Source organism: Coregonus lavaretus (genome assembly GCF_964263955.1).
Source record: "Coregonus lavaretus genome assembly, chromosome: 4".
NCBI classification, from domain to species: domain Eukaryota; kingdom Metazoa; phylum Chordata; class Actinopteri; order Salmoniformes; family Salmonidae; genus Coregonus; species Coregonus lavaretus.
The window spans coordinates 30,434,162-30,450,206 of record NC_139991.1 but is presented as its reverse complement, the minus strand read 5'-3'; the positions used below and the strand labels follow the sequence as shown (position 1 = coordinate 30,450,206).

The following is a 16,045-nucleotide window of genomic DNA, read 5'->3' as shown; positions in this document are numbered from 1 at the left end:
GACAAATATTCCCTCAGAGGAGTATGTGTGTATGTGGAGTGTGTTGAGAGGATGCTTCACCATGAGAAGTGGAACTGCAACGATCTCAGTGTAGTCAACCGTGTCCTCCACAGTGTCTCTTCCTCATCTCCTTCCCTTAATCTGCACTGATCTGATCTACACAGACAGGCCAGACTGGGGAAAGAAAATGTCCTATCATAATGCTTTGTCATTAGAGATCAGTGCAGATAAGAGAGAGAAAAGGTGACCGGTAATCTATCCCAAAAAAAATTGTCAAAAATATTCTACAAGGCTAAACACAACAGAGGTAGAACAGTACATTGGCTGGCTTGGCCAGGGACTGACATAATAATGGGGGATATGTAAGGTGGAGGTGTGAGGAAGGGGAAGCAAGGTGAGACAGGGGTTGAGGGGTGCAGGATTGACCTGTGGTGTGTGTGGGGGGGGGGGGGACAGAGAGAGAAACACAGAGAGAGAGGTGACATGAAGGAGGGGGGAAAGTGGTGCAGAACTAGTGACCTGGCCTTAGGGCACACACAGACAGACAGTGAGCCAATCCAAAATGATCCACTAAACCCTACAACCTATGCACTTGTTGAGATCTGAGAGGATTGGATTGGTATAAGCAACATAGGGAAACTAGCCTATCAGAGGGCAATATGGAGCCAGATTGATTACACCTGAACTCCACAAGTGCATAGGTTCCAGGGCTTATGGGAGGATTTGGGATTGGGCCACAGCTGGTAGGGAGGGAAAGGGGGAGTGGGGGAAGGTGACACAGAGAGGGTAACCCAGCGTTGGGGACATGTGTTCAGGGACAGCCACATCAGGCTACGTCAGCACAACACTAGAGGACAGAGTACTAGAACCACTCTACGCCACGGTCGACTGCTGCCTCTGGGCTCAGCGTCTTTCGCACCATTCGCTCCCCTCCTTCTTTTGTTCTCTCCCTCTCAATCTCTTTCTGTCCCTGCCCGTCTATTTCCCTGTCCCACTCCCCGCTCTGTCTTTCTCCTCCCCCCTTCCATCTTCCCCCTCTTTAAAAGGCTTCTGGTAAAAGGAAGGCTATTGTGTGAGTGAGTGAGCTGTATAGAAAATGTATAAAACCCCAGCTGAGCCAGCAGGCAAAAAGGCCATGGTTACGTTCCAAATGGCACCCTATTCCCTAAAGGCCCTGGTCAAAAGTAGGGCACTATAAAGGGGATACGGTGCCATTTGGGACACATACCATGTGTTAAGTGTGTAAATGAATCAGACACAGCGGTACTCTGTGTGTGTGTGGAGAGGGAGAGGCATGACATTTTTTGCAGAGAGAGAGAGAGAGAGAGAGAGACTGAGCAGAGCAGGCAGCATCACTCTGAGACCGTAGCTGGCGGTGTAAGTAGCTGATCTGCCATGAACAGGGTCAGAGTTTAACCTCCCATGATGCATTGATCTTTGGGGGATGGACTAATGAAGTGTGACACAGGAGCACCCGTGTGTGGTCTCTCTGGACTCAGTGGTCCACGTAGTTTGGGTTCACTATAGGTTAGTTTAGAGTGAAACGTAAGTGTTTGTTGGTGTGTGCTGGCAAGCATATAGTGGTTCCATGAATGTTTAAACAGCTGTAACATACATCCATGACATGTACAGTTGAAGTCGGAAAACTGTCATTAAAACTCGTTTTTCAACCACTCCACAAATGTCTTGTTAACAAACTATAGTTTTGGCAAGTCGGTTAGGACATCTACTTTCTGCATGACACACGTAATTTTTCCAACAATTGTTTACAGAGAGATGATTTCAATTATAACTCACTGTATCACAATTTCAGTGGGTCAGAAGTTTACATACACTAAGTTGACGGTGCCTTTAAAAAGCTTGGTAAATTCCAGAAAATGTTGTCATGGCTTTAGAAACTTCTGATAGGCTAATTGACATAATTTGAGTCAATTGGAGGTGTACCTGTGGATGTATTTCAAGGCCTACCTTCAAACTCAGTGCCTCTTTGCTTGACATCATGGGAAAATCAAATGAAATCAGCCAAGTCCTCAGAAAAAGAATTGCAGACCTCCACAGGTCTGGTTCATCCTTGGGAGTAATTTCCAAATGCCTGAAGGTACCACGTTCATCTGTACAAACAATAGTACGCAAGTATAAACACCATGGGACCACGCAGCCGTCATACCGCTCAGGAAGGAGACGCGTTCTGTCTCCTAGAGATGAACGTACTTTGGTGCAAAAAGTGCAAATCAATCCCAGAACAATAGCAAAGGACCTTGTGAAGATGCTGGAGGAAACCGGTACAAAAGTATCAATATCCACAGTAAACCGAGTCCTATATCGACATAACCTGAAAGGCCACTCAGCAAGGAAGAAGCCACTGCTCCAAAACCGCCATAAAAAAGCCAGACTACGTTTTGCAACTACACATGGGGACAAAGATCGTACTTTTTGGAGAAATGTCCTCTGGTCTGATGAAACAAAAATAGAACTGTTTGGCCATAATGACCATCGTTATGTTTGGAGGAAAAAGGGGGTTGCTTGCAAGCCGAAGAACACAATCCCAACCGTGAAGGACAGGGGTGACAGCATCATGCTGTGGGGGTGCTTTGCTGCAGGAGGGACTGGTGAACTTCACAAAATAGATGGCATCATGAGGAAGGAAATTTATGTGGATATATTGAAGCAGCATCTCAAGACATCAGTCAGGAAGTTAAAGCTTGGTCGCAAATGGGTCTTCCAAATGGACAATGACCCCAAGCATACTTCCAAAGTTGTGGCAAAATGGCTTAAGGACAACAAAGTAAAGGTATTGCAGTGGCCATCACAAAGCCCTGACCTCAATCATATAGAACATTTGTGGGCAGAACTGAAAAAGCGTGTGCGAGCAAGGAGGCCTACAAACCTGACTCAGTTACACCAGCTCTGTCAGGAGGAATGGGCCAAATTTCACCCAACTTATTGTGGGAAGCTTGTGGAAGGCTACCCGAAACGTTTGACCCAAGTTAAGGGCAATTTAAAGGCAATGCTACCAAATACTAATTGAGTGTATGTAAACTTCTGACCCACTGGGAATGTGATGAAATAAATAAAAAGCTGAAATAAATTATTCTCTCTACTATTATTCTGACATTTCACATTCTTAAAATAAAGTGGAGATTCTAACTGACCTAAGACAGGGAATTTGTCCTAGGATTAAATGTCGGGAATTGTGAAAAACTGAGTTTAAATGTATTTGGCTAAGGTGTATGTAAACTTCAGACTTCAACTGTACATCCCATATAACCACCATTCACCCAAACATCCACTCCTCCCTCTGGCCTCGTTCCTGCACTGCAGCTGATCCTGTGCTTCCACCCCTCGGGTGTGTGTGTCTTGGGGTGTTGGGTTAAAAGCAAAAAGAAATTTCCGTGGACTGTACGGAAAATAGATCAATAATGTATTCTTCTTGGTTCCTCCAATACTCACATGCACTGTGTGTGTGTGTGTGTGTGTGTTAGAGTCACTCACCTGCACTGTTGAAGCCGCAGCCCAGGAAGAATCCCCTGACCTCTGGAGCCTCACCCATCAGGGGCTTGTGGTCCGCTGTGAATGATTCTGGGTAAAAAAAGATACACGTAGTGTTAAGGGACCTTTCCATCCATTCTGAAACACCACCAGAGCCATGTACAGTATAGTGATTCATCTATGGCTCTGGTCACCACTATGTGAATATCTACAGTCTCTAGAGTCTAATCTATTCACAATGCTGAAGACAAGGCATTTTTAATAAATTAAATAAATAAATAATCGAATTACAATTAAGTATTACCTCCCCCCCCACCCACCCCACCCCCAAACATGTCTTATCCACTCTTGGTTAGTTGAGCCAAACGCTACTCGACTATGACCTCCATCTCACCACACAGACCGACGTAATCGAGAGAGAGAACATTAAGAGGGTAAGGAAAGAGAGAGCGGTGGCAGATGGGAGATCTGAACACACCTTTGCCATTATTCCACATGAGGGATAATTACTAGAGTATGAGAGCACCCAGAGCTCTCCTCTCCAATAAGTAGGGCGTCTCACAGAACAGAACAGGGCAGAATAGCATCACAGCTTACGCATAGCTCCTCAAACTAAGGTACCTTAAGGCAAATAGGTGACCTTCCCACTCACTTTTCAGGCTTTCACCCAAGGTCAGATTTCACTGGGACCCTTAGTAAGAAATCAAGTCTGAGGTAGGCATCGCTCACATCCACACTGGCCTCTCTAGGGAGACGTGTAACTGCCTATAAGGTATTAATTCGCCACTAAGAAACAAACACACAGAAATAACAGGCTTTTGTTTGTTTTGTAGTGGTGAGCGACAACCCTGAGCGACACAACCCTTTCACTGGGGTGTTAGCAGCCATGCTGGCTTAAAAACAAAACATAAATGTGTATTTTGTACATACATTAAGTAGCACATAAAAACACGCGCATGAATGGGCACATGCAGAGGTCCAGAAGGAGTGCTCATGAATACAGACGTGCACTAGGGGAGTGAACGTTTAGATGTTAAAAATGTTTAAAAGGGATACTTCAGGATTAGTTTCGCAAACCAATGCTAACTAGCATTAGCGCAATGACTGGAAGTCTATGGGTATCTGCTAGCATCCTCTCATCATGTCCATTTTCAGTGAGTCAGGACCAGACAGATGAAAGTTAACAAACCAGCATGATTCTAACAGATGCTGATTAAACACTGGTCAGGATCAATTCAATCCCACCACTGACTGATAGAGAGACAGAAAGACAGAAGAGAAAGAGATTGTGAGAGCGAGCGAGACAGAGAGAGCGAGCGAGACAGAGAGAGACAGACAGACACCACGGGACTTAAGTGTGAGTGAGGATGCCTGGAGATCCAGTCTACCGCTAGTGTGAAACCACCAGACAACCAGGTAGGTCTTTCACCAGTCTCTTACCAGTCGATCGCCTCTCTTCCCCAAAGTCACACAGTTTTTCACACCTGTCAGCTCTCATGAGAGCTGAGGGACTGTATTCCCTGGACTCACAGAGTCCATAGACTCAAGCCTCTCACGGGCAACGGGCCTTGACCAGTGATATCCTCCTGTCTCAGAGACACCAACCTCGGTCAGTTCAGACACACAGTCTGTCCCAAGTCACCAGACTACGGTCAAAGTTCAACACTGATCCAAATGAGAGGCCACAGGACAGATATGAGGAATACAAATATGACAGAGGTGAACTATTGGGGTTAGCTGTAGGTGGGGGGTTAAAAGAGAGAGAGAGAGAGAGAGAGAGAGATGTGGCAATTATCTGTGGAGGACTGTATATTAAATGAGTGTTGATGTCTGTCAGCGTTTGTAATTGCGTGTGAAAGAATGTTGTATAACAAATCATTGTTTGTCTTTTAGGAGTGTCTGAATTTTAATACAGTGCCTTCAGAAAGTATTCATACCCCTTTACCTACTGCACATTTTGTTGTGTTACAGAGAATTCAAAATTGATGAAATTGTAGTTTTTTTGTTCACATTTATTGAAAATGAAATACAGAAATCTCGTTTACATAATTCTTCACACCCCTGAGTAAATGCATGTTATAATCACCTTTGGCAGTGATTACAGCTGTGAGTCTTTCTGGGTAAGTCTAAGAGCTTTGCACACCTGGATTGTACAATATTTGCACTTTTTTTTTTTTTTTATCCATCAAGCTCTATCAAGTTGGTTGTTCATTATTGCTAGACAGCCATTTTCAAGTCTTGCCATAGATTTTCAAGCCGATTTATGTCAAAACTGTAACTAGGCCACTCAGGAACATTCAATGTCAGTTGGGTAAGCAACTCCAGTGTATACAGTGCATTCGGAAAGTATTTAAACCCCTTAACTTTTCCACATTTAGTTATGTTACATTATTCTAAAATTGATTAAATTGTCCCCCCCCCCCATCAATCTAATCTACACACAATACCCAATAATGACAAAAATAAAAATTAAGTGTTTTAGAATTTTTTGCAAAGGTATTAAAAATAAAAAAACGGAAATATCACATTTACATAAGTACATTTGTTGAAGCACCTTTGGCAGCGATTACAGCCTTGAGTCTTCTTGGGTATGACGCTACAAGCTTGGCACACCTGTATTTGGGGAGTTTCTCCCATTCTTCTCTGCAGATCCTCTCAAGCTCTGTCAGGTTGGATGGGGAGTGTCGCTGCACAGCTATTTCCAGGTCTCTCCAGAGATGTTCGATTGGGTTCAAGTCCGGGCTCTGGCTGGTCCACTCAAGGACAATCAGAGACTAGTCCCAAAGCCACTCCTGTTTTTTCTTGGCTGTGTGCTTAGGGTCGTTGTCCTGTTGGATGATGAACTTCGCCCCAGTCTGAGGTTCTGAGCACTCTGGAGCAGGTTTTCATCAAGGATCTCTGTACTTTGCTCTGTTCATCTTTGCCTCTATCCTGACTAGTCTCCCAGTCCCTGCCACTGGAAAATATCCCCACAGCATGCTGCCACCACCATGTTTCACCGTAGGGATGTTATTGGCCAGGTGATGAGCAGTATCTGGTTTCCTCCAGATGTGACACTTGGCATTCAGGCCAAAGAGTTCCATCTTGGTTTCATCAGACCAGAGAATCTTATTTCTCATGGTCGGAGAGACCTTTAGGTGCCTTTTGGCAAACTCCAAGCGGGCTGTCATGTGCCTTTTACTGAGAAGTGGCTTCCGTCTAGCCACTCTACCATAAAGGCCTGATTGGTGGAGTGCTGCAGAGTTGCTTGTCCTTCTGGAAGGTTCTCCCATCTCCACAGAGGAACTCGGGTTCTTGGTCACCTCCCTGACCAAGGCCCTTCTCCCCCGATTGCTCAGTTTGGCCAGGCGGCCAGCTCTAGGAAGAGTCTTGGTGGTTCCAAACTTCTTCCATTTAAGAATGATGGAGGCCACTGTGTTCTTGGGGACCTTCAATGCTGGAGAAATGTTTTGGTACCCTTCCCCAGATCTGTGCCTTGACACAATCCTGTCTCGGAGCTCTACGGACAATTCCTTCGACCTCATGGCTTGGTTTTTGCTCTGACATGCACTGTCAACTGTGGGACCTTATACAGACAGGTGTGTGCGCGCCTTTCTAAATAATGTCCAATCAATTGAATTTACCACAGGTGGACTCCAATCAAGTTGTAGAAACATGAACAATGATCAATGGAAACAGGACGCACCTGAGCTCAATTTCGAGTGTCATAGCAAAGGGTCTGAATACTTATGTAAATAAGACATTTGTTTTTTTGTTTTTTATATGCCAAAAATTCTAAAAACCTGTTTTCGCTTTGTCATTATGGGGTATTGTGTGTAGATTGATGAGGAAAATAATTATTTTCATCCATTTTAGAATAAGGCTGTAACATAACAAAATAAGGAAAAGTGAAGGTCTGAAAATTTTCCGAATATAATGTATTTGGCCATGTGTTTTAGGTTATTGTCCTGCTGAAAGGTGAATTTGTCTCCCAGTGACTAACTGTTTTACAGTGAAATCCCTGAGCGGTTTCCTTCCTCTCCGGCAACTGAGTTAGGAAGGACGCCTGTATCTTTGTGGTGACTGGGTGTATTGATACACCATCCAAAGTGTAATTAATAACTTCACCATGCTCAAAGGGATATTCAATTTCTGCTTTTTTTATTAATTTTTTTTATCTACCAATAGATGCCCTTCTTTGTGAGGCATTGGGAAAACCTCCCTAGTCTTTGTGGTTGAATCTGTGTTTGAAATTCACTGCTCGACTAAGGGAACTTACAGATAATTGTACAATATGTCTGGGGTACAGAGATGAGGTAGTCATTCCAAAATCATCTTATTAAACACCATTATTGCACACAGAGTGAGTCCATGCAACTTATTATGTGACTTGTTATGCACATTTTTACTCCTGAACTTATTTAGGTTTGCCATAACAAAGGGGTTGAACACTTTTCAGCATTTCATTTTTTATTAGTGTGTAAACATTTCTAAAAACATAATTCCACTTTGACATTGTGGGGTATTGTGTGTAGGCAGTGCCAAAATCTCAATTAAACACAACAAAATGTGGAAAAGGTCAAGGGGTGTGAATACTTTCTGAAGGCACTGTAAATTACTGACTCAGGGAGTGATTATGGGAGTGTGAACCATATCAGTGTGTGTGTGTGTGTGTGTGTGTGTGTGTGTGTGTGTGTGTGTACACAGTACTGTAGGTCCCTACCTGGTCCACAGACAGTGGATTTGATGCCAGTCTGCTCCAGAGCGGGGACTCTGTTGATAGCTCCCGCTATGTGCTGCATAAACACATCCCAGTCCAGGTCAAACAGGCTGAAGGCAAACTTATCAGACACCTGCAACACAAAGACACACAAGAACCAAAACATATTAGACACCTGCAACACAAGGACAACAACCAAAAGTGTTTAATCAACCAAACTTATCAGACACCTGCAACTAGTGCTGAGCTATTAGCCAACATTTTTGTTATTTTTAGTTTTTTAAACAACTAATTGACTGATGTCGGTTCAATTACTCGAATTCCATTTAGTATTTTTTTTTCCTTCTGTGAGCTCAACGCATCGTTTCTCTAAGAAGCATGGAGCAGCTCACTTAAGAACGACATTGGTAGCCAGTAGGGTAGAAAGACGTTTAAACGTATATTTACCAGTAAATGCTAACTAAGGCAACAATGGGTATGTAAACCAGGTATTGAAAAAGTTGATATCATGATGATTTGTATAATTCGGGAGGGCATTTGTTTGCAAACTCTACTTTCACATGTAGGACATTGTACAGTAGTACAGAAACACCCTAGCCAAACTGTCTCCTGCTAGGTGTGCAATTGAATTAAAGGGCAACTACGACCTCCCCAAAATATATATTTTAGATTTTTCCCATACTTCAAATGGTCTCTTGATGTGGTTTAAGCATTGTTGTGGACTTAAAACTATTTTTTTTTAATGTAAAAGACAGTGTGATTTTGAGAGTGAAAACCAAAAATATCTAGAGGAAATCATAGGAGGGCTGGCCATTTGGGAATTTTTGGGCAAAATTAGAGTATACCCACTTCACCAGGCACCATTACACCACTGCTTGAAAGGAAATAATAAAGTTATATACACAACAACTGAAATATTATATTAAAGTAATGTGAATAAATAAAGGTTAATAAGTGATTAGCCGTAATGATCAGTCACCATCAGGCCTTTATTAATTGTTTTATTCTGTGTTGTTAGAGCATTCAGACAATGCATAATAAAAATTGAAAAACGTGACTATTTTTCAAAAAACTGAACCCGAACCGACCTCTAAAAGCACTAATCGCTCAGCACTACCTGCAACAAAAGGACACACAACAACCCACCAGTGTTAACCAAGGACACAACAACCAACCAGTGTTACTGTTAACACCACCACGGCCTCAACAATGCTGCACTGCACTTGTGCAATCTTCAAAAGACACTGCTTTCGCAAACACTTAGTACAAATAGGTGCACAGTTATGGAAGCGCACACACCGTTCATCCCATCTTTCAAACATCACACAGGGAGACAGAGAGAGAGATGATGCAGAATACTCCGCGAAACAGTGTGAATATGCCACAGTGGATGGACTGATGCTCTAAAGAGTACAAAGGGATCAAGTTAAAACATTTTTAAAAAGGTTGGAGGCTGCAGGGCCAGCCAGGTAACGGTGACCTTTTCCTGCAAGAATGCACGCACGCACACACAGTGATTTTCCGTCACAACGGCCCCTCATTACCAGTCGAGCCCTGGCCCCTAGGGAGCTCACAACACCAGATTAAACTTGGAACTCCTCCTCTTAAACTTCGCCAACATATCGTTCCACAGACCCAGCTTCTCTCTCTGTACTAAATGCATTTTCATTTTCTCACGTTGTTTCCCACTCTTGAAAGCTGGTGCTGACAGAGCAGAAAGGACAAAAACATTCCTTTATCCGGTTGAGGTGTTAGGTAATTTAGCGCTGTTCAATTGTTTGGCTAGATGTGAATGTTAAATGAGCTTGTGTGATGTGGTCTCTGCTTCACAGTTGGGGGTCAGAAGTGATTCTGGCGGGTGTGTGTTTGTGTACAGTAATTCCAGACTGAACAGGACCACACCAACTGAGCATGCTCCACAGAGAGGAGTGAGGGCATATTGACATCGAGTCAGTCAGAGCCGGTTTGCACCGACAGAACACGACACACACTCCAGCTAGACCAGCACATGCGCACACACACAAACAAACACACTCGCAGATCTCAATCTGTGTCCTGTTGTAACCTCATATGAGGCTGCATACCCCCTAGCTAAAAGAGAGCGAGCGAGAGAGAGAATAAGACTGTAGTAGAGCCACAGACACTCAGCAGCTGGTGAAGTAATGAGTGTGTCTGTGCTTATCTGTGTGCGTGTGTATCCTGCTGGATCTTCTCCTCAGGCTGTGTGAGTAGGGAGCGGATACAACAATCCACTGACACACCAGAGGAAGAGAGCATGCAATTAACTGGCCTGTGAAAGTGAGACAAAGACAAGCAGCATGCCTCTCTGCAAGCTTCACTGCACCTCACAACACACACACAAACACACACAGAGAGACATGCAATACAAGCAAACAACCACACAAACACAGATACACGCCACATGCATAAACATAAAGATTCTCACAGATAGAGGTCAAATACTGTATACACAGTCACTCACACAAGCACCCATACAGTACACAACACCAAGTACCATACAAATCAATACACACAAACCACAGGAGGCTGCTGAGGGGAGAACGGCTCATAATAATGGCCGGAACGGAGCAAATGGAATGGCAAACACCTGGAAACCATGTGTTTGATGTATTTGATACTATTCCACCGATTCTGCTCCAGTTATTACCACAAACCTGTTCTCCCCAATTAAGGTGCCACCAACCTCCTGTGTCACAAACACAATGACATCATGTTCACAGTATGTCAACACAGTGAGAACACACACACACACACACACACACACATTACCTTGTCCCAGAAGACAGGGTTCTGTTCGTAACCCCCCACGGAGAGGGCATCGCCTTGGAGGCGAAGGTAGACAGATGCATCATGGTCCCTCACATTGGGCATGTTCTAGAAGGGTAGCAGGAAGAGAGACATTCTTTAGATCTACAAACTGTATACTCCTAACAGATCACAGGCACAATGATAATCTTAGAATATACACAAATAAACACAGTAGACCTAGCCTACTAGGTATACTTGGGTTTCACATATAACACTTAACAACACAAAAGGACAGGACGACATGTCATAGACATGAGTAGCATTAGCCTAGAGCAGGACTCCCCCAGTAGATCAGCGATCATCAGGCTCCTAAACAGAGTTCTGGGCGGTCTTGTAGTTACGGCTCATCAGACTTACCCGATAATAGTTCATCAAGGACATGACCAGCAGCAGAGAGGAGCAACGGCATGCGGTGTCCTCTTCCACTGTACTGATTATGGTCTAGAACTTGTCCCTCTCGATGACAGAAGTAGCTAGCTAGCCTCTCTCTCCCACCCCATACAGAACCAATCAGTCTATACAATAGAGAACAGACATCAGACGATATGAATCAGACGGAAGGTCACTACTGACCCACTAGTAGGGCAGAAGGTTCAAAATCACTGGCTGGCTGACTAGTGGCAGTTTCATCTCCATGGATACCGGGGCAAAACATAATAGTATGCCCAGCTGAGATGCAGATGAAAAACGCTACAAAACTACCCAAAAGTCCACAAGTTGGCCAATTGCTGTAGCCAGGTCTACCATTCCAATGCACTTTACAAAAATGTTTAGCCATAAGAAAAAAGACAACAATGATTAAAAAAGTATATATTATTATTATTATTATTATTATAATAATAATAATAATAATAATAATAATAATAATAATAATATGGTCCTCTGTAGCTCAATTGGTAGAGCATAGCGCTTGTAACGCCAGGGTAGTGGGTTCGATCCCCGGGACCACCCATACATAAAAATGTATGCACACATGACTGTAAGTCGCTTTGGATAAAAGCGTCTGCTAAATGGCATATTATTATTATAAAAATAAAATACACACAAGACGGAGACTGAACTGACACCACCAGAAAATACCAAATTAAAACCTATAAACACATCGAATACACAGTTTAAATATATATCAAGCTAACTGTGTGAATGAATACCAGTTGAAATGCTGACTCATGTTTTTCGATACATCTTTCCTCCATTTCTGCTTTGAAATCCCAGTGAACAAAACATTTTTTTTTAAAGCATTGACCTTTGTGGGACTATTTTGTCCCAATGTGTTCCTGTCCTGTTGAAACAATACGGAAAACAGTCTGTTGCAAGTTACTGGAGGGCACAAATCAAACAGTTGGCATTCTCTTCTCTTTGCTGTCTAAAGCCTGTCTTTAGCTATAGGTGATAGACTGGTGTGTGTAGAACAGATCAATATGAGGCTGGCCTTGCAAACACACGCCATTTTCCAGTCTGCTGTAGATTGAGGCGTTTGACCTGACAGGTTACTTAACCACTAGACCTCTGTGTCTGTATGTCAGTGTGCATGCGTGTGTTTCACAGGGCAGATTCACAGGTTCGGTTGTGTTTTTGCAGCGTGCTGTGTAATGTTTGCTCTACGTTGCATAAAGCAGAAGGAGTATGTTTTTTCAGTGTACGTCTCAGCCTCAGGCCTTCAGGGCACACACACAGTTCTGATGATGTCTGTTTCGTTCTCCAGACCCCTGTCAGATGTCCCGATAATTTTCTGGTCATGCATCTTGTAGTACGAGCAGTGCTAAAATGCGATTGGGAGGGACTACTGACAATATCCAATGAACACTCAGCATGTCAGACAAAAACAATGAGTGGTGGGCACGTTTTGCACCGGGTGAAAGTTGATTGCATTAGTTTTGCAACCGGGCTGCCTCCTGGGTGTGAGCCAGGTGCCCCGTTCAAAACCCACAGCGAAGTCGGCTCAAAACAAAAAGTGACATAATTAAGCACGTGGAGTAATGAGTAGGATTCTGTGTTCACATGCAAAAGTGATTGCTTTTGATAAAAACGCTTTATCTGCCTTCCTAATTAACAATAGTTTGAAAATTCTAACATATTTAATGGAAAATATGTTTCTAGACAATGCACCATGCTGCCGTGTTGACAACATGACCGAAAGGCGCAGATTACTGTTTGATTTGAGAAGGACGCTCCTCGCTCACGGCTTTTGCCCTTTCACGTCACGGGCCATAGACCGGTACCCCACGGCTCAGCATTACCGAATCTGCCCAATGATGGCGAAGAGGAAAGCAACAGCACGTATCGTTCTTACTCTTCTCAACGAGCAGCGGGTGCTGCCGTCCCACCCCCACCCTTTTCCCCTACCCCCTTTCCCCCCACCCCCGTCCCAAAGCACTCCCAGTCTTCGCACAGCAGTCCCTCCCAGCTGCAGTCAGAGCAGGAGATGTTCACCCCTCCGCGTCCAGACTGCAAATGAATCTCGCATGCGGGAAGCCCCCCGCTGGCTGATCCCGCCCTGGCTTACATTCAGGGCGGGATGTAAATGTAAAATGTCCTTTGTCTAAAATAAATCACTGCATTTGACTCACACAGCCTCAGTCACTTACTCATCTCGTCCACTGTGTGTGTGCCTCTCTGTGACATAAGCTAAACATCTAGCTGGCTAGCTCATCATGTCTCAGTCTAAACTGTACACTCAAAAAATACAGAAAGGAGTGAGAATCAAACCCTAAATTCAAAGGCTGGTTGAAGCCATTTATTGGAGATGATACACGGGCATACTGCCTGTATTGTAAGGCTGATTTCTACGCCAAACTTAGTGATGTAAAAAAAACACATGGACAACTCAAAAACATACTCAAAAGACAAAGCCTTATAACAGTTCCACCCAAAACAAGCTGCCATTTATGGTTTAAAAAAAGGCTGAGGTCACCATGGCATTAGCTATCGCTGAACACTGTTCCATGCTGGCATGTGATCACATTGGAGAAGCATGTAGAGCTGCTTTCTCAGATTCCACTGCTGCTACCCACTTCAAAATGCACAGGACAAAGTGCACAGAAATGATTAATGTTCTAGCAACATACTTTCTGAAAAAGTTGGTCGCAGATGTGGGTGACCAGCGTTTCAGCCTCCTCCTCGATGAGTCCACGGATGTAAGTGTTTCTAAGTACCTGGGGGTTGTGATAAGGTACTTTAGTGACACCAAGCAGACAATTGTATCAACATTTCTGGGGGTTGTTGAGTTGGAGGGAGGAGATGCCAAATCTATAGCCCGTGGTGTTGTGGCTTTCCTTGAGAAGTGGTCTTAAAAAAGAGAAACTCCTGGGGATATGGACTGACAATGCCTCTTATGACGGGGATTAACAATGGGGTCCATAAAGTGCTGAAGGAGGAGTATGGCCTCAAAGATCTGGTTCTTATTCGCTGTGTGTGCCACTCTCTGCAGCTTGCTCTAAGTCATGCTTCCAATGACAACATCCCCCGTAGTGTGGAGTACTTGGTATGAGAGACATAACTGGTTTTCAGTGTCTCCAAAGCGCAGGGAGGCCTACAAGGCCATATATGAGACCATCAACTGTGGGGAGAAACCTTTACAGATAACCAAGGTATGTGCCACACGTTGGCTCTCCATTGAACCCGCAGTTTCACTCATTTTGGACCAGTGGGAGGAGCTTAGGCTGCATTTCGCAGTCACCAAGTCAGTGCTGGGTGAGGTACAGTTGGCCAATCAATGCTTTTGAGGGAGAGCAAGTAGATCCTCTTAAGCTACTTGACAGCTTGGTTAGCCTGATCAAGTCTGAGCAGCAGGGTGCTGAATCCACTGGCAAATGTTGATGTACTCAAAAGGGCCAATAGATGGATACATCAGTCCCAAACCGTACCTTGGTTACCTTTTTGAGTCAAAGGAAGCTGAGCTCCACCTTGCGCCTGAGGATGAAAACAATGTCTGAAAGCGGTGTGTAGCCTTCACCATCTCCCTCACTAATGAGTTGAGGGTGAGACTGCCGGACAACATCGAAGCATTGCAGTACATAGCAGTTTTCAATGTGGAGGAAACTCTAAAGCACAATAAGAGCCCTGGAGAAATAGAAAAAATAGCCAAGCTCCTTGGCTACTCCCCTGCAGAGATAGACAAGATTGTCCAGCAATGGCATGCCATCCATCTTAGTAAATGGAATGAGACAAAATGCACACTGGGCTTCTGGAGTGAGATTTGGAAGTTCAGGGATGCAGCTGATATCAACCCGTTTCAAGAACTTGCCATGGCTGCTGTGTCTGTGTTGTCCTTGCCACACTCGAATGCTGAGGTCGAGAGTATTCAGCTAGATGAGTGTGGTAAAAAGCAAACTTAGAAATCGGATGTCCTTGCAGACCCTTAACTCCATCCTGTACATTCGATATGGACTGAAGCTGTCTGGTGAGGCTTGCTATGAGCACCAGCTGCCTGATAATGTTTTGCAGCTTTTTGGCACATCAGCTGCGTACTCCTTTAAGTCAGCTCCCTCAGTTGCTGAACCTGCCATAGAGAGCCTTGACCAAAATGACAATGACCCACTCTTTCTGTGAGCCAGCACAGCCTGTGTGTGTGTGGATTAGGGCCAGACTAGTTACCATCGTTTTCTCACATTGCCATTGACAATTTTTTCTATTGTCTCTTTTTTGTCCATTTAGATTGTTAATGTAGATTGTATACAAAAAAAATGTTACAAATGTTATGGTTAAAAATGTTCATGTTTTACTGTGACTTGTTGTAGGCTCCTAAGTGGACCATAAGGTCAAAAAACAAAACAAACGTAAAAAATAAATAATACAAAATTAAGTAACTCCGCCAGAGTGTCTCTTTTGGGTCACTTTTGCCAGTCCCAAGCCCGGATAAAGGAGGAGGGTTGGAATTGTGACATAAAAAAAAAACAAGAACCGACAGAAGAAAGTTCATTTGTAGTTCTAAACATATTTAGTGTTTTTTACTCACTTTTTGTCTCTCCCACGACGTTATTCCTCTCTCCTACAGCGTCCATCACAATTACATGCACATGGCAAATT

General features: G+C 43.8%; 1 protein-coding gene across 3 annotated transcripts in view; it reads right to left on the bottom strand.

The window, feature by feature from the left end:
• Positions 1-16,045, bottom strand: part of sardh (sarcosine dehydrogenase) — a 77,377-nt gene that overhangs the window by 35,171 nt on the left and 26,161 nt on the right. For all 3 annotated transcript variants that reach the window (XM_084160833.1, XM_084160834.1, XM_084160835.1), the window contains 3 exons: positions 10,979-11,083; positions 8,192-8,321; positions 3,493-3,579 (listed from right to left, as the gene is read on the bottom strand). In XM_084160833.1, coding sequence (XP_084016959.1) covers positions 3,493-3,579; positions 8,192-8,321; positions 10,979-11,083 — 322 coding nt within the window. The remainder of the gene's footprint in view (positions 1-3,492; positions 3,580-8,191; positions 8,322-10,978; positions 11,084-16,045) is intronic.